This window comes from Diabrotica virgifera, chromosome 6, assembly GCF_917563875.1.
Source record: "Diabrotica virgifera virgifera chromosome 6, PGI_DIABVI_V3a".
NCBI lineage: Eukaryota > Metazoa > Arthropoda > Insecta > Coleoptera > Chrysomelidae > Diabrotica > Diabrotica virgifera.
Window position 1 is genome coordinate 197,763,292 of NC_065448.1, and position 18,767 is coordinate 197,782,058.

General features: G+C 33.2%; 1 protein-coding gene across 1 annotated transcript in view; it reads left to right on the forward strand.

Annotated features, from left to right (window-relative positions):
• LOC126887122 (tyrosine aminotransferase-like) overlaps window positions 1-9,298 on the forward strand; it is a 40,354-nt gene extending 31,056 nt beyond the window's left edge. The window contains exons 4-5 of the mRNA XM_050654480.1: window positions 7,745-8,116; window positions 9,056-9,298. Coding sequence (XP_050510437.1) covers window positions 7,745-8,116; window positions 9,056-9,166 — 483 coding nt within the window. The 3' untranslated portion in view covers window positions 9,167-9,298. The remainder of the gene's footprint in view (window positions 1-7,744; window positions 8,117-9,055) is intronic.
• The last annotated feature ends 9,469 nt before the right edge of the window (window positions 9,299-18,767 follow it).

Consider the following 18,767-nt stretch of genomic DNA (forward strand, 5'->3'; position numbering starts at 1 on the left):
GTCTGATTCCAATAAATAGCCTCTATAATTTTAGAATCTCTTTTGTCGACTCCGATGCCGTTCAATCTTTCTATCAAGGTCTTGTGCTTCACCCTATCGAACGCTTTCTCAAAATCTATGAAACAGATAAAAAGGTCTGCTTGCTGATCTTTGTGCCAGAGTTTGAAGACAGAATATTGCTTCTCGTGTCACCATACCTTTCCTGAAGCCAAATTGTTCTTGACCGGTGACCTCATCACATTTTTGATAATATATTATGTTCTGTATGATACGCAAGAAAAGCTTCAGAATGTTATTTAATAGACTTACACGGCGGAAGTCCTGGCATAATTTGGCGTTCTTCTTTTTAGGCAGTGGTATGAAGACTGATTCAAGCCATATTTTAGGGATAGTCCCTGTATTGTAAACATTATTAAATAGTCCAAGAAGAAGGTCTAAGTTTTCCTCGTTGATTAACTTCAATAGCTCAGCTGGTATTTCATCTTTTCCTACAGATTTGTTGTTTTTTAGTTGACGTCCATTAAATCCAATATTTCCTCTGTCATCCATCTTTGCTTCCGTGGTCGCTGTTTTGTGAGCATTTCAGTTGCCGTTGCAAGGGCGTGTCTGATTTCCTCCCGAAGGCGAAATTTAAGGATGTTTAATTATATGAAAGTGTGCTAAAAAACAGTGCGAAAAAGTAAAACCGATTTAAAATACATTGTTACTTCAGACACACTTTAAACCCTTCATGTACTGCTATCTATATTTACAATTTTCACACAATAAAACCTTTACATTTTACATAATATGAGATAGAGTAGATAAAAATTATTTTTGTGAATTTGGTTAACAAAAATTGGTTAAACAATTTTTCGACCGCGGTACCGCGTGACACCCTATGTATTTGTTATAAGAATTGTTATATGGATGTATTTCTTTGAGTAAGTTTGTGCAAAAAATCGAATCAGAATAATTTACCTAACGGGGGCGACGTTACAGACTATACTAATAAGTAGTTGAAACGGTCAAAATAAAGAAAAGCACACTCATCAAAAATGCACTTGAGATTCTCGTATAATCAACATTTACTGAAACGATCCAGGAAGAGTCAACTCCAACTAGTAAAAGTTGATTTAAATTTTTAAAATCAACTTTGACTGCTCGTTTCAGTTGGAGTTGACTCCAACTAGTTGGAGTCAACTCTAACTGAGAATCAACTTGAACTGTAACATATACATTGTAAATCCCAAATCATGGTTTTCAAAGTTTATACATTGTAAATTATGATTTGGGAGTGCTCCTAGTAGCATTTACCGTGTCTTGGTTTGTTTATTTCTTCTGCATCTTGATTGTAAATTTAATATAGTTACTGCGATACTCTAGAACAGTGGTTCTCAAAGTGGGCGATAACGCCCCCTTGTGGGCACTGGAGGCCTCTAGGGGGCGGTAAAGGGCACAGAGAAGATTGGGGGGCGTTGAAGCGGTTTACAGGGGCAATGGCTAATTTAATTTTTTACCACAATAATTAATCAGTTTATTAAAATATCAAAAAAAACAACACAATTCTATTACAAAAATTATCTTTAAAGAATACTCAAAAATATCAAAACTGCTTTTTCTAGAAAATATAATAATACTCTAGCTCTCTGAGAGGAAAACCTACCTACTGGTTATAATACCGCTTTTTATCGATTCCCCGCCCGCTGCCGAGGCCGAGGCGAGGCCCGCCCGCTGCCTCATATAAAAGCGCACGCCATCCAGTCATGTCATTCGACAATCTGCTCTACTAGGGACCGAACGTCTCAGACGTCAAGGAGCATCGCGTTATTACGAAAACAAGTGAATTTAGTGACGAGATAAAGTGCTGTACGTACAGTGCCTAATTTGCTCAGTAAGAATACTGTGAGTGGTGTCATTAGCAAGTTTTTAATACTCGATTCTTTACTTCGGCATTTTTGAAGACAAAATTATGTCGGAAGCAAAAAAGAAGAAACGGCAGTACAGCGCGGAATATATAAAATATGGATTTATTGAAAATCCTACAAATCCATCTTCGCCTATGTGCCTTCTTTGTCAAAAAACATTTTCGAATGAAGCGATGAAACCCTCAAGGTTGCAAGATCATTTGAATAAAATGCATTCAGATAAAAAAGACAAAAATGTGACTTATTTTCAAGACTTGGAAAAGAAGCACGCAGCTCAGCCAACTGTGTCAAAACTTTTTTCAGCGGCTTCTAAGCAAGACGAGGACGGACTCCGAGCTTCCTACAATATCTCCTTGCTAATTGCTCGAACAGGTAAACCTCACACTATTGGAGAGGATTTAATTTTACCGGCAATAAAAGAAGTAATAACTACTGTGCTCCATAAACCAGCGGCAGATATTATCCGAAAAATTCCTTTGAGCAATAGTTCCTTGCAAAGACGAATTGATGAGATGGCTGAAAACATTGAAGAGTCGTTGTGCAATCATCTGAAGACTTCTAAATTCTCAATTCAGTTAGATGAGTCCACTTTACCAACTGGTGAAGCATTGTTGCTGTCATACGTGAGGTTTATTAAAAATGATAAAATATGTCAAGAACTATTATTTGCCAGAAATTTAGAGACCGATACAAAAGGAGAGACCATATTTAATACACTGGAAAAAATTTGTGATGAGAAAGAAATTCCACTGAAGAATATTATATCAGCTGCTACGGATGGCGCTCCGGCTATGACAGGACGTCACAAAGGCTTCATAGCGTACTTAAAAAATAAAATTCCAGATGTGCGTACATTGCGTCGTTCATAGACAACATTTGGTTGCGAGAAATTTGAGTGAGCGTCTCTCTCAATCACTGCAATATATCATCACATCAGTCAATAAAATCCGAAACAGCTCTTTAAATGACCGATTATTTAATCAGCTTTGTGTTGCTAATGATGAAGATTTCAACCGATTGCTATTTCACACAGAAGTACGTTGGTTATCAAGAGGTAACTGTCTGACTCGATTTTACAATCTGTTTGAGTCTGTGATAGAGTTCTTGGAAAACAAATACAAAGAATTGCACGACAACCTCATCACTTCAAATAATGATATTGCGTACTTGACAGACCTATATAAATTATTTAATGATGTCAATCTCCAACTTCAAGGTGACGACTCGAATTTGATTAAAACAAAAAATGTCATTGCTGCTTTTGTAGCTAAACTGCTCTTATACAAGAATAATATCGGCAGACGTGAGTTTCACAATTTCCCTAATTTGTCAGCAGTATCCTTCAATAACGACGACTTGCTTGTTTACTGCCAACATTTGGAGAACCTCCACAGGAATTTCACAGAACGATTCCAGGACATTTTAAACTTGGAAATACCGGACTGGGTGTTGGATCCTTTTTCAAATGTCAACACAGCAGGATCACCCCAGCTGGAAGAAGAACTCATAGAACTGACAACGAACGAGGAAATAAAAATAAAATTCAAAAATGGATACCAAGAATTTTGGCTACAAAGGCTAATCCCGCAATTGTACCCTGGATTGTGGTCCATCGTTCAAATATTTTTGATAGCATTCCCATCATCGTATTTGTGTGAACGTGGATTTAGTGCTGTGACAACGTTGCTAACTAAAAAGAGAAATCGGTTGCAGATTACCAAACGCGGTGACTTACGGCTGTTTTTGAGTAAATTCGAGCCTGATATTAACAAACTTGTTAAAAATCATCAGATTCATCCTTCACATTAGATTAGTTTTAAAATTCAAATTGAAATGTTTGTTTTAATAACATGAATAAAAGTTTTTCTAATATTACAAAATGGTGTTTTAAATTACTCTCATCAGAAAGTCTTATTTTCACATGACACGCATAATTTAATTATTAAAATAATGACTGCGATTGTGATGCTTAAGATGTAGTAAAGTAAAAAAAATGGGGGGCGCTAGAAAATAATTAATTTTCGATGTGGGCGGCAGACAAAATAAGTTTGAGAACCTATGCTCTAGAATCTTAATAAGGATTGTGACCTTCTTCTTGATGTGCATAGCCGTGACGAAAGTTGACAATCTTTATTTTGTCTGCAGTAGCGCGGAAAAGTTGCACAGATGTATTGAACCAGATTCTGAGGTTCTTTCAGGACGTTCTTCTTCTTCCTGGACTTCGCTTTCCAAATATTTTTCTTTGTAGGAGGTAGGAGTGTACATCTGAATTAATTTCTCATTAGATTTCCGAAGTATTATATAGCTTTCGAGATTTGATTATGGTCAGTACTTCTTGGTTCTTCTAAGGACCTTCTCATTTGTGACTCGTTCAGTCCACGCACGGGATCTTAAATAGTATTCGACATAACCTTATCTCAAATGCTTCCAATTTTCTGCACATATCTTTGTTTAAGATCCACGATTTAACACATTCAAAATTGATAAAGAAGACATTGCATCGCAGCATTCTTACTTTTATCCCAAGAAAGAGGTTATGATTCTTGAAGAAGACCCCTATCCGGTTGAAGGGGCATCTAGATTTTCCAATGCGCTCTCTTATGTCCTGGTTATGTTGCTTCATCCTTTTTTCGGTATGGTGCCAAGGTAGTTGTAGTGTGTCACTCTTTCTACTTGGTTTTGGTTGACGTAGAGTTGACATTCTGTTATTTGTTTCTTGCTAATTATCATGAGCTTTATCTTCTTTATGTTTATACTTACTTACTTAAGCCGTCCTCTTGTACCTTATGGTGTCTAGGTAAGTGGAGAAATCAGACGTCTCCATGCCTTTCGGTCAGTAGCTAGTCTTTCTGCTTCTCTCCACCCAATATTCCTTTTTACGCAAGCCTTTCCAATATCTGCGTTCCACGTTCTTGCTGGCCTGCCTCTTCTTCGTTTGTTGTCGGATGCCGCTTTCCATACCCTCTTTACAGTTCTACCTTCACTCATTCTCGCCATATGTCCGAACCACGATAACTGTTTCGTTTCAAGTCTGTCTAAGGTCCTTCCAATACCGCACCTTTCACGTATGTCTTCATTTCTTATACGATCACGTCTGGTTACCCACGATACCGCACGTAAATATCACATCTCGCATGCTTGAATTTTACTACGGATGTTGTCATTCACTGTCCACGTTTCACTACCGTAGAGTAGCACCGGCTCGTATACAGTTTGAAACACTTTCATTTTTGTTTTTAGGCTTACTTCTTTCTTCCTAGTAAAACTTTTATTTAGCGCATAGTATAATTTTGTTGCACTCATTACCCTGCTGTTTATTTCTGGTTCTATATTTCCTTGCCCATTCATTGTTGATCCTAAATACTTGAAGTCCTCTACTTGTATAATGATCTCATTATTCAGCTTTACATTTATATTTTCTTGAGTTTTCGATATTACTAAAGCTTCTGTCTTTTCAATATTTATTTTCATCCCAAATTTCTTCAAGGCTTCATTCCAAACATTTACATTCGCCTTCAAGTCTTTTTCTGATTTTGTCACAATTACCAGGTCATCGGCATATATCAACTCTGACACGTGAACTTGTTGAAGTCCCCTACCCTAGTTCTTTTTACCTTACCCCTGCATTCTTTTGCAATTTAGTCCATTAGAGTGATGAATAACAAAGGACTCAGAACACCACCTTGTCTTACACCTGTCCTTGTGTAGAATTCTAGAGATGAGCGATTTTTCGTTCTTACATTATTACGTGTACATTTATATATATATATATATATATATATATATATATATATATATATATATATTCTTTATTGCTTGGATTAACTTCGGTTTCACATTTCTACGGTTTAATATTTCCCAGATCTTGTTACGTGGCGCCCGATCAAATGCTTTTGCCAGGTCCACAAAACATAGAAACAACTTACTGTTATGTTGTAGGCCTTTTTCTGATAACTTTCTCACCGTGAATATGAGATCGGTTGTACCTCGCCCTGGCCTAAAGCCGCATTGGCTGTCATCCAGTGTGGCCTCGATATTTTCTCGCAGCTTTTTCTCTAGTATTATTTCGTAGATTTTACTAGCAACTACCAACAATGATATTCCACAGTAGTTAGAACACTTATGTTTATCACCTTTTTTGTGTAATGGTAGAATAGTGGCAAGAGTCCAGTCTCTAGGTATGCATCCGGTATGCCAACAGCTCCTTATGATCTTCCATAGTAACTGTTTTCCTTCTCCTTCCATATATTTAATTAGCTCAGCCTTAATATTATCGTGTCCTGCAGCCTTGCCATTTTTTAATTTTAAAATTGCTTCCCTATATTTATCGTATATTATGTCATCATTATCTTGTTGTTCATTTAAATTGTACTCCTCCCTGTCATTCTCTATTTCGTTGTTGTCTCCCATTAATAATTCCATAAAATGTTCTCGCCATCTTTCGGTAATCTCTTCATTTTTTTAATAATATGTTTAATAAGAAATCAAACGGAGTAACAGGTTTAGAGCATCTTTGTCCTCTAAACCTGTTACTCCGTTTGATTTCTTTTGTCTTAGGTTTTTTAGCGTCCTATAGAGCAACTTCGCGTTACCCTTACTATCACTTTCCATTTTATTTCCAAATTCTTGGGTTGAAGCGGCATCTAGATTTTCCAATGCGCGCTCTTATGTCCTGGTTGTTGTTCCATCCTTCTTTTAGTATGGTACTCTTTCTACTTGGTTTTGGTTGACGTAGAGTTGACATTATGTTATTTGTTTCTTGCTAATTATCATGAGCTTTATCTTCTTTATGATTATATTGATTCCATATTGGTGATTGTAATACCTACCTACGTGATTTTGTTTATAAGGACTTGTAGGAGCGGTACCATTATTTTCAGATGTTTGTTGTTAATTCCTGCTTCTTTTAGTATTTGCATCATCTTGACATACTGTACTCGATCAAACGCTTTTTCGTAATCAATTAGACATGCGTACCTATATGTCGCAATTGACGTCTCTGCTTCTTTGGAATAATACTTTTGGGGGGAATTTGACTTTCATACAGCTTGTAAACTCTCATGGATTATTTTTATGAACAATTTTAGGAGATGACTCATGAGTAATAAAAAAAGAAATAAAATGTAGAATATAGAAGGCTAGGAGTGCATTCAATAACATGGCCAAACTCTTTAAAAGCCACAACCTTAATCTGGAGATAAAAGTAAGGTTCCTTCGATGTTATATCTTCTCAATATTATACTACGGAGTTGAATCCTGGACACTCACTGAAGCGATGGAGAAAAAACTTAAAGGCTTCGAGATGTGGCTATACAGGCGAATCCTAAGGATATCATGGACGGACAAGATAACCAACGAGACCGTAATATGAAGAATGGGGAAAGAAAGAGAAATGATGTATACCATTAAACGAGAAAGTTAGAATATCTCGGACACATAATGAGAAACGGAGGGCACTAAATACAGATTACTCAAGGTAATCCTTCAAGGCAAAGTATTCGGAAGACGAAGAATTGGGAGAAGAAGAATATCATGGTTAAAGAACCTGAGGAAATGGTTCTCCACAACAACTAATTTTTTTAAAGCATCAGTTAATAAAATAATTATAGCCAGAATGATCGCCAATATTCGAAACAAATAGGCACCAATAGAAGAAGAAGACTCAAAAGGCTTATCATTCAGCATTCTTCGTATTTCTTCGAGTTCTTATAAAATGCCACGAACTCAGAACGATGCGACAGAAGAGTGTCGCTATTTTTTTTTTATTTAAAAATATTAATTTATCTCACTATTATTGCTCCGTATTAACTAGCTAAACATTTCTATATTGTTTTTAGATACCTGGTTGGAGACTAGGATGGATAATAGTACACGATGAATTTGGAGTTCTTGATGACATTCGAAAAGCTTTAAACTCTTTGTCTCAAAGAATAATCGGCAGCAATACCTTAATCCAAGGTGCTCTACCAGCAATTTTAAGAAACACACCCCAAAGTTTCTTCGATTCGTTAACCAATACCTTGGCTTTAAACGCCAAAGTAGCCTTCGAAGAATTAAAGAATGCCAGAGGTCTTACTCCATTTATGCCTCAGGGCACAATGTATATGTTGGTTGAAATACAGATGGCGAAATTTCCAATGTTTGAAAATGGATTGGAATTTGCAAAAAAGATGATGGAGGAAGAGTCTGTTTTCTGTTTACCTGGCGACGTAAGTAATTTGTAGATTACTCAAATACACTTCACCAAGAAATTAACGTTCCACCTTAAAAATAAGTCGTTTTTGATGTCTCGAATTTCCTAAAAATGTTGTCCGATTTAAGTGATTTTTTAATATTTTATGGCCTTATTCTTCAATAGTATCAAACCGATGGGTTTGAATTGGGTAAATTTTCATTGTATACCGGGTGTACGAATCAAACTGTGTTTTTTCTCAAAGTTCGTAACAGCCTGTGGGATATTTTAGCATTTATAAAATACTGAAATTAAAACCCAACTACAGCCTCAGCTCAGGTTTTCTTAACATTTTGTATTTTGATTCATTCGGTGATATCGGACAATAAAAAAGTTAGGTACCTAGGTACTTTAACAACTAGCGATGTTTTTCACCAATATATCCTCATTTTCTGCTTAGTTTAAAAATCAAGCCTAAAATAGGCTTTAAGAAATTAACAATTTGATAAATTTCAAATTGTTAACAGTCCAAAAGTGTCTGGTTAGTTGTGAAAATTAGTAGATATATTATTTAAAGTTTAAATTAAATCAGTAGATACCTCTTTTATTAGCGAACATAAGCGAATTAATCAAAAGACAAAATGTTAAGAAAGCCTAGGGCTACAATTGAGTTTTAATTTCAATATTCTATTAATGCTAGAATGTTCCACAGGGTGTTACTAACTTTGAGAAAAAACACAGTATGACAGTTAAACCCAGTATACAATGACATTTACCCGTTTATTTAGCAACAATGTTACAGCGATATTCTTAAACCATAAGGCTTTAACGTATTAAAAATCACTCAAATCGGACACGAAATTCGGGGCATCAAAAATGTTCCATTTTTAAGATGGTGCGTCAATTTCTTGGAGAAGTGTATATTGAAAGATCTTAGATTTAAAACCAACATTTCTAATTTTGAATTTTGTTTTAGTGTTTTGCAATACCAGGATTTCTTAGACTTGTGATTACAGTTCCAGAAGAGTTGATAAGGGAAGCTTGTCAGAGAATGACTGAATTTTGCAATCGATATTATACACATTAGAATTTTCAAGACAAATCTTTAACTACCTCTTAATTTAGTGCAGCAAAGCGTCTCAGTGATGTTAGATATTAGGGAAAGTATTTTAATCTGTAATTTAAAATAGAATATTTAAATTATATTAAGCTTAATTTAGTTATTTTGTTTTCTTATTTATATAAAAATAAAGTAAGTATCAATAAAATCGTGTGCATTGTGGATTCGACTCTAACTCAGATAAAAGAAAAAAGAATATCCAACGCAGAACATAAAAGACAAAAATAGAAAAAACATAACCGAAAAAGTCCTCCCGGAACTATAAAAACATTATTATCAAGAGCTATATAGTCGGTTCGCTAAACTCAGACACAACTGGCTAGTGATTTTAGTAAGTAATTTTGCCAATTTGATAAAATTGGCAAAAAAAATAATTACTAAATAGTTAATAATTACTAAATAGTTAGTAAGTTTGCCAATTATGGCAAAATTTGCAAAAAACAAAAAAATTACAGACTAAAATCACTAGCCAGTTGTGTCTGAGTTTAGCGAACCGACTATAACAGATGTAGATGGTCCAAGGAAGAAATAGGTAGGTACAGGGTTATTCACTATATTTTGACCCCCCTGCGTAGACTGCTTTATTTACAGAATTAGAAAAAAATGTAAAACACAAAAGTTATTCGATTTTTAAATTATAATTTTTTGACAAATATATCATACTAGTGGCATACTAATCGACTATTTTTTTAAATAGGAATAGGGGTCAAGTGCTAGCTCATTTGAAAGGTTATTCGATTCCCTATTCAGTAATATAAACATTAACATGATTAATTATACAGGGTGTCCAATTTTTTTTTTAAATTAAATTAATTGAAACAAGAAGAAGAATGTAGATAATTTATTTACTTCAAAATACATTCTATTGCTGTCAGAAAACAAAAATAAATGTTTATTGAACAAATAAAATTACTTTTCACTTAACTTCAATGTTCAAGCTGCCACCCATCTGCCTCTTGGCAGTTTAAATATTGAAATTAAGTAAAAATCAATGTTTATTTTGTGCAATAAACTTTTCTTTCTGTTTTCTAACAGCAGTAATATGTATTTTAAATTAAATAAATTACATACATTCTTCTTTTTGTGTCAATTAATTTAATTAAGTTTTTTTTGATACCCTGTATAATTAATTATGTTAATGTTTATATTACTGAATAGGGAACTGAATAACCTTTCAAATGAGCTAGCACCCCACCCCTATTCTTATTTAAAAAAATAGTCGATTACGTCATGACGCCCAAATGGATGACGTCACTATATAGTGCGATATATATGTCAAAAAATCATAATTTAAAAATGGAATAACTTTTGTATTTTACATTTTTTTTTCTAATTCTGTAAATAAAGCAGTTTACAGGGGGGTCAAAATATAGTGAATAACCCTGTACATATTTATGATCTAATGAAGGATAATCAATTAAAGTAGATGAAATGGATTAGTGTAGACAAGGCAACATACAGTAACGATTTCTGCTCAGAAATGATAAATTATTTATCCATCTATTTAAAAGAAGCGATAGATAACAGAAGACATAACACATTAACACATAATCTATAAAACTTGGCCTATAGGAGAAAACTTGATATTTTCATAAAACTTGAAGAAGCGAAATGATACTAAATTCACCAGTTATATTTGGCGAAAAGAAACAAAGTAGGCCAAACAAATATATGTCGAATTCCACAGAAAATATTATCCCTTTTTTATGCTAAAACATTGATTTTGGAATTTGAGGACACACTTTTGGGATCATTTTTTTTTTGTTTTTTAGTACTTAATTCTGAAGGAAAAACTAGTGGCGCCACCCGGAACGAAGGTAATCATATATTTTTTGTGAAATTTCAAAAATTGACTAAATTTCAAAATCGAATAATAGTGATTTTGGAGTGCACAAATGGCGGGACATAAAATCACTGTCGAATCTGTTCAAAAGCACAATAGACCAGGAAGGATCTGTTTTTAGGAGGATGTGAGAGGTGGCATTCGGATTTTTGCAGATAAAATTAGGTGAAAACTTAACTGCAGTAATTATAATTGACTTATGCTCCTTCTCAAATATGCCCGGAACATTAATAATAAAAAAAACAAAGATAATTAAATTTTCTATCAGATACGATTGGTTAAAAATGTCTTAATTTAACACCCTTGCTGCAAAATAGCAATAAATATAAAATAAGGAGGCAAAACAAGCCTGTCCTTATTCAATGTTTTTCCATCACTTAGTTTACACTTGGAACCTTCCTAATTCGCTTAGAAAATTTTTGTAATGTGCTAAAACCGTCCACTAAATTTCATTAAAATTGACTTACTAGATTTTGCATAATAATTTTGCAATCTAATTTTTTTTTAAATTCAAATTTTAGTAGAACATACAAAGATTTGTCAATTTTTTTACATATAAAGAAGCACTCCACCTATCTAATGCACTTTACAGAATTGAATTATTTAAGCAGCCTCAGCAATGTTTTAAAGTTATAAACAATTTTTTTGGCTTATAAACAAATTAGTGCTGTGTCCAGGAGGGGGTGCTACGGGCTCCTTTATTTAGATGGACTTATATAAGTTTTTTTATGTATTTTGACCCGTAGAACACCAATTTTTTGGGTAACGGTTGATCCGGATGTCGATAAGATTGTTATAAACAAAGAACTTAAGGAATTACATAATATCGATTTTTCGTAAAATAAAACATTTTTTGTATTTCTTGGGTAATTCTAAGCAAAAAATGTTCTTATAAGTTTTTTCGTAGGATGCATAGTTTTCGAGATAAACGCGGTGGAACATTCAAAAAATCGAAAATATGCAATTTTTGAACGAGAATAACTTTTGATTAAAAAATAAAATAGCAATTCTGCTGACAGCATTTGAAAGTTTAAGTCAAATTATACCGGTTTTAATTATTTGCATTGCCAAAAATTAATTTTTTTATTATTAAATTTTATTAGTAAACTATTTGTTTACAAGACAAAAAATTGTTTATAATTTTAAAACGTTCCTGATTCCCCTTAAATAATCCGATTTTAATTCTGTAAAGTGTATTAGATAGGTAGAGCACCTCTTTATATGTAAAAAAATTAGCCAACTTCTAAATGGTCTACTTTTTGTTCAGAAAGATTTTAAATAATTTGAACTTTTTTAAAAACATTTACATTGCGAATTTATTATGCAAAATCTATTAGGTCGATTTTAATGAAATTTGGTAGACCATTTAAGTAAGTTATAAGAATTTTCTAAGCGAATTACTAAGGTTCTAAGTGCCACCAAAGTGGTTAAGAAATATTGAATAACAACAGGCGTATCTTGCCCCCTTAATTTGGATTTATTACTATCCCACATAACAATGATGTTCGTATCATGTTCTAAGCATATACTACCAACATTCGCCGGAGTATATTCTGTTTAATATATGCGTAGTACAAGCATAGCATGTACCTTAAAAAACCTTCTAAATTTCATGTTCTTTGCATATACATTAAAGTATATTCTCGTACCGAATATACTGAGTACATTCGTGTACGTAGTAACTCGGAATATTCGTAAAAGTTTATTCTTAGAATATACCTTTATCGAATATTCTTAGCACATACTTATAAGTACATTCTTAACACATACTTATAAGTAGATACTATTCTTAGAATATACCTTTATCGAATATTCTTAGCACATACTTATAAGTACATTCTTAACACATACTTATAAGTAGATACTTTTAAAATATCTTAAAAATAATAATGTATGTATAGTATAGGAAGTTTATCAACTTCGTTATATTTTAGAATAATTAATAAAATTTATGTATGTAGGTAGTATTGGACGAATTTCATTTCAAAATTGTTGTATAGTAAAAAAGTTTAAACATTAATTGTATTAACGTTTACATAGATAGATACTATTAAAAATTCGTTTTCATAATTGAAATGACTTTACCATTTCGAGTTTATCATGAATCATGAGTATTTTTATATCCTTGGAATTTGAATTTAGGTACATTTCGCAGAACCAAAACGTGCCAAACTGCATAACCAAAGGCTTTGGCTTGCCAACCGTCGAGTAAGCTTTTTCCGTCAACTTACCTTAAAAATTCCCACTTTTATAAAAAAAACTTCCCTCCTGTTTACAAAATCTGAGAAAATATGTTTAATTATTTTCAAATATTTTGATTTTTTCTTAATATTTTACAATTTGGAATGGATAAGTTACCTTTTAAGTTAACTTTTTCCTTTTATCACCTTGTTGAAAATTCCCGCAAAAAGGGAAATTTCTCTCCGTTTGGCAACACTGACCACCGATGTTATTCCACAATACATACATTCATATCCCCCATCTGACCATTTCTTACCTGAATGGATCAGGGATAGGAAAAAACCGTAAAATATGAAAAAGAAAACAGGCATTATTTCATTATTTGTATCATTAGTCCTGTCGCCAGGGGGGTACAACGGCCTCGTTAATTCAGATGGACTTACCCAAGTTTTTTTTATGTATTTTGACCCGTAGAACACGAATTTTTTGGGTAACAGTTGATCCGGATGTCGATAAGATTGTTATAGACCAAGAACTTGAGGAATCAAATAACAGCGATTTTTGGCAAAACAAAACAATATTTTGTATTTTTTGGGTCATTTTAAGCAAAAAATATTTCTACAAGTTTTTTAGTAGGATGCACAGTTTTCGAGATAAACGCGGTTGAACTTTCAAAAAATCGAAAAACTGCAATTTTTAAACCCGAATAACTTTTGATTAAAAAGTAAAACAGCAATTCTGCTTAGCGCCTTTGAAAGTTCAAGTCAAATTATGTCGGTTTTGATTATTTGCATTGCTAAAAATTTATTGTGTTACTGTTAAACAAAGCTACAAACAACTAGTGCGTGAGTGATGTTTCTATGATTTCTCATTTAAAATCGAACGAGTAGGTAGAATAGGTACTAGTGCAATCAAGACTATTTCTACGTTACATGCGTTAAAACGCATGTAAAAGCACGGGAAACCCTACGTGTTTATAGCTTTGTTAAACAATAAAAAAATAAATTTTTACCAATGCAAATAATCAAAACCGATATAATTTGACTTAAACTTTCAAATGCGGTAAGCAGACTTGCTATTTTATTTTTTAATCAAAAGTTATTCGGGTTCAAAAATTGCAATTTTTCGATTTTTTTAAAGTTCAACCGCGTTTATCTCGAAAACTGTGCATCCTACGAAAAAACTTGTAGAAATATTTTTTACTTAAAATGGCCCAAAAAATACAAAATATTGTTTTGTTTTGCCAAAAATCGCTGTTATTTGATTCCTCAAGTTCTTGGTCTATAACAATCTTATCGACATCCGGATCAACTGTTACCCAAAAAATTCGTGTTCTACGGGTCAAAATACATAAAAAAAACTTGAGTAAGTCCATCTGAATTAACGAGGCCGTTGTACCCCCCCTGGCGACAGGACTACATCTATGGATCTATGCAGTGTTGAGGATGAAGACGAATGATGTAGTACTAGGACTAAAGAACATACATACAATATCTTTATTGTAATATCTTTATTTTGTTTGCGGTGCTTCAAAATACATAAAATATAATCTATTTTGGTAACTCATTAAATAGGTAAGTACATATAAGTATTATATAAATTTTAGTTACTTATGCATAGTTTAGTTTAGCTAAATATATAATGATTTATATAAATGACTAAAATTTATAAATATGTACTTACTTTTTAAGTAATATTGTAGAATGTAGGTACTAACTACATTCTCATTTGCAATTAAAATATGTAAATATAATAAGTATTTGGTAGAACCAGTAGAACCTAAGATAAGATTAGGTGATGCTGAAAACATACTTCTAAGCAATATAGCACTTGATAGCACTTTCTTAGAATATTTTTAAAAATATATATTCTTCCCAGACAAAGATGTGCGGTAGTAGGTACGTTTTAAGTATATAGATAGAAGGTTTATAGCACTTCCTTGGAATATTCTAAAAAGTACCTTCTTGGTATAAACTAAAAAGATGTGCGGTAGTATGTTCTAAGTATACACATAGAAGGTTTATAGCACGTCCTTGGAATGTTCTAAAAAGAACATTCTTGGTATATACTGAAAAGAAGTGCGATAGTACATTCTAAGTATATACATAGAACGTTTAAGTACTGTAATGTAGTATATACTCAGTATGTGCTCTGAACATTCGCAATGGTAATTACGCATATTCTCAGTATATACTTTTTCTGAAAAGTATGTTCTATGAATCTACTAAGAACATGAAATTGTTATGTGGGATATTGCAGAAAAGCTAATACCTTCAGACATTTTTGACCAGTCGTATATCATACAAAATTCAATTATCTTTATTTTATTTCTCTACGACTTTGTTCCAAAGTGAACCGTTTTAAAGTTATAAGCAAAGAAAGCAGAAAAAAATTTAAAGCACTCATGGGCCGACAGAAGTGAAAACTTCTTATAGTCCATAAATTACGAGCTCAATGCTTTTCCCTGTCCAAAAAGAAGTGCTATACCCATATTATATAAGCGTTGCGTACGTTGTATGCTATTTATATATACATACACATAATATAATATATTATATACGTACGAAATTTATTTCGGCAAAGTGATGACGGTCGCAAACTCAATAATTTTTTCCTATCTAAAAAGTGCACAACGTCCCTAAATAAGTTTTCACTTTAAAAATTTATTTCGTCAAACAATGACGGTCGCTAATGTAATACTTTTTCCCCATCTAAAAAGTGCACAACTTCCCTAGGGAAGTTTTCATTTGAAAAATTTATTTCGCCGAAGCGATGACGGTCGCTAATTCAACATTATTTCCCCATCTAAAAAGTGTATAACGTCCCTAAAAAAGTTTTTGCTTCAAAAATTTGTTTCGTCGAAGCAATGACGGTCGCGATGATGGTCGATAAATCAATACTTTTTCTCCATCTAAATAGAGCACAACGTCCCTAAATAAGTTTTAAAAATTTATTTCGTCGAAGCAATAACGGTCGTTAATTCAATACCTCTTCCCCATCCAAAAAGTGCACAACGTCCCTAAGGAAGTTTTCATTTGAAAAATTTATTTCGCCGAAGCGATGACGGTCGCTAATTCAACACTTTTTCTCCATCTAAAAAGTGTATAACATCCCTAAAAAAGTTTTCACTTCACAACATTATTTCGTCGAAGCCATGACGGTCGCTAATTCAATAATTTTTCCCCATCTAAAAAGTGCACAACGTCCCTAAAGAAGTTTTCACTTCAAAAATTTATTTCGTCGAAACAATGACGGTCTCTAATTTAATACTTTTTTCCCATCGAAAAAGTGTAAAACATCCCTAAAGAAGTTTTCACTTCAAAAATTTATTTCGTCGAACAAATACCGGTCACTAATTTAATACTTTTTCTCCATCTAAAAAGTGCACAACGTCCCTAAAGAACTTTTCACTTCAAAAATTTATTTCGCCGAAGTGATGACGGTCGCTACTTCAATAATTTTTCCCCGTCTAAAAAGTGCACAATGTCCTTAAAGAAGTGTTCACTTCAAAAATTTATTTCGTCGAAGCAATGACGGTCGCTAATTTAATACTTTTTCCCTATCTAAAAAGTGCACTACGTCCCTAAAAAACTTTTCACTTCAAAAATTTATTTCGCCAAAGTGATGACGGTCGCTAATTCAATAATTTTTCGCCATCTAAAAAGTGCACAATGTCCTTAAAGAAGTGCTCACTTCAATAATGTATTTCGTCGAAGCAATGACGGTCGCTAATTCAATACTTTTTCCCCAACTAAAAAGTGCACAACGTCCCTAAAAAGTTTTTACTTCAAAAATTTATTTCGTCGAACCAATAACGGTTGCTAATTTAATAGTTTTTCCCCCATCTAAATAGTGCACAACGTCCCTAAAGAACTTTTCACTTCAAAAATGTATTTCACCGAAGTGATGACGGTAGCTAATTCAATACTTTTTCACCATCTAAAAAGTGCACAACGTCCTTAAAGAAGTGTTCACTTCAAAAATGTATTTCGCCGAAGCAATGACGGTCGCTAATTCAATACTTTTTCCCCATCTAAAAAGTGCACAACGTCCCTAAAGAAGTTTTCACTTCAAAAATTTATTTCGTCGAACAAATACCGGTCGCTAATTCAATACTTTTTCCCCAACTAAAAAGTGCACAACGTCCCTAAAAAGATTTCACTTCAAAAATTTATTTCGTCGAAGTGATGGCGGTCGCTAATTCAATACTTATTCACCATCTAAAAAGTGCACAACGTCCTTAAAGAAGTGTTCACTTCAAAAATGTATTTCGTCGAAGCAATAACGGTCGCTAATTTAATGCCTTTTCGCCATCTAAAAAGGGCAAAACGTCCCTAAAGAAGTTTTCACTTCAAAACATTATTTCGTCGAAGCAATGATGGTCGCGATGACGGTCGCTAATTCAATACTTTTTCCCCAACTAAAAAGTGCACAACGTCCCTAAAAAGTTTTCACTTTAAAAATTTATTTCGTCGAACCAATAACGGTTGCTAATTTAATAGTTTTTCCCCCATCTAAATAGTGCACAACGTCCCTAAAAAACTTTTCACTTCAAAAATGTATTTCACCGAAGTGATGACGGTAGCTAATTCAATACTTTTTCACCATCTAAAAAGTGCACAACGTCCTTAAAGAAGTGTTCACTTCAAAAATGTATTTCGCCGAAGCAATGACGGTCGCTAATTCAATACTTTTTCCCCATCTAAAAAGTGCACAACGTCCCTAAAGAAGTTTTCACTTCAAAAATTTATTTCGTCGAACAAATACCGGTCGCTAATTTAATACTTTTTCCCCAACTAAAAAGTGCACAACGTCCCTAAAAAGTTTTCACTTCAAAAATTTATTTCGTCGAAGTGATGGCGGTCGCTAATTCAATACTTATTCACCATCTAAAAAGTGCACAACGTCCTTAAAGAAGTGTTCACTTCAAAAATGTATTTCGTCGAAGCAATAACGGTCGCTAATTTAATGCCTTTTCGCCATCTAAAAAGGGTAAAACGTCCCTAAAGAAGTTTTCACTTCAAAAAATCGATGTTTTTCGAAATCTTTAAATATTTTATTATTAATTTTTTTATTAATGTTCCGCGCATATTTGAGAAGGAGCATAAGTCAATTATTATTACTGAAGGTATCACCTAACTTTATCTGCAAAAATCGGATTGCCACCTCTCACATCCAAAAATGCACGTTTTTTTACAGATTAGTCCTGGTCTACAACAAAATTTTTCAAAAAACGAAAATGAAGGCCGATTTGTATACTTTTAAAATAATTATTGTGTTTTTCTCTTCATTCTGAATCTACAGGGTGAGTTTTAAGTATGTAACGCCTCAATTATCTCGGAAACCGCTGGAACGATTTTTATAGATTTTGGTGTGTAAAGTTCTTGTGATGCGGCCGATATTATGGTCGTATTTACATTGTTGTTTATGTTTTTCTAGAAATCTAATAAACTTTCTTATTTCAAATAGATCAACATGTATATTTTTTACCCTTTAAAGTCCTTAAGAAATATTTATTCATTTTTATTACTCTACACAAGTGCT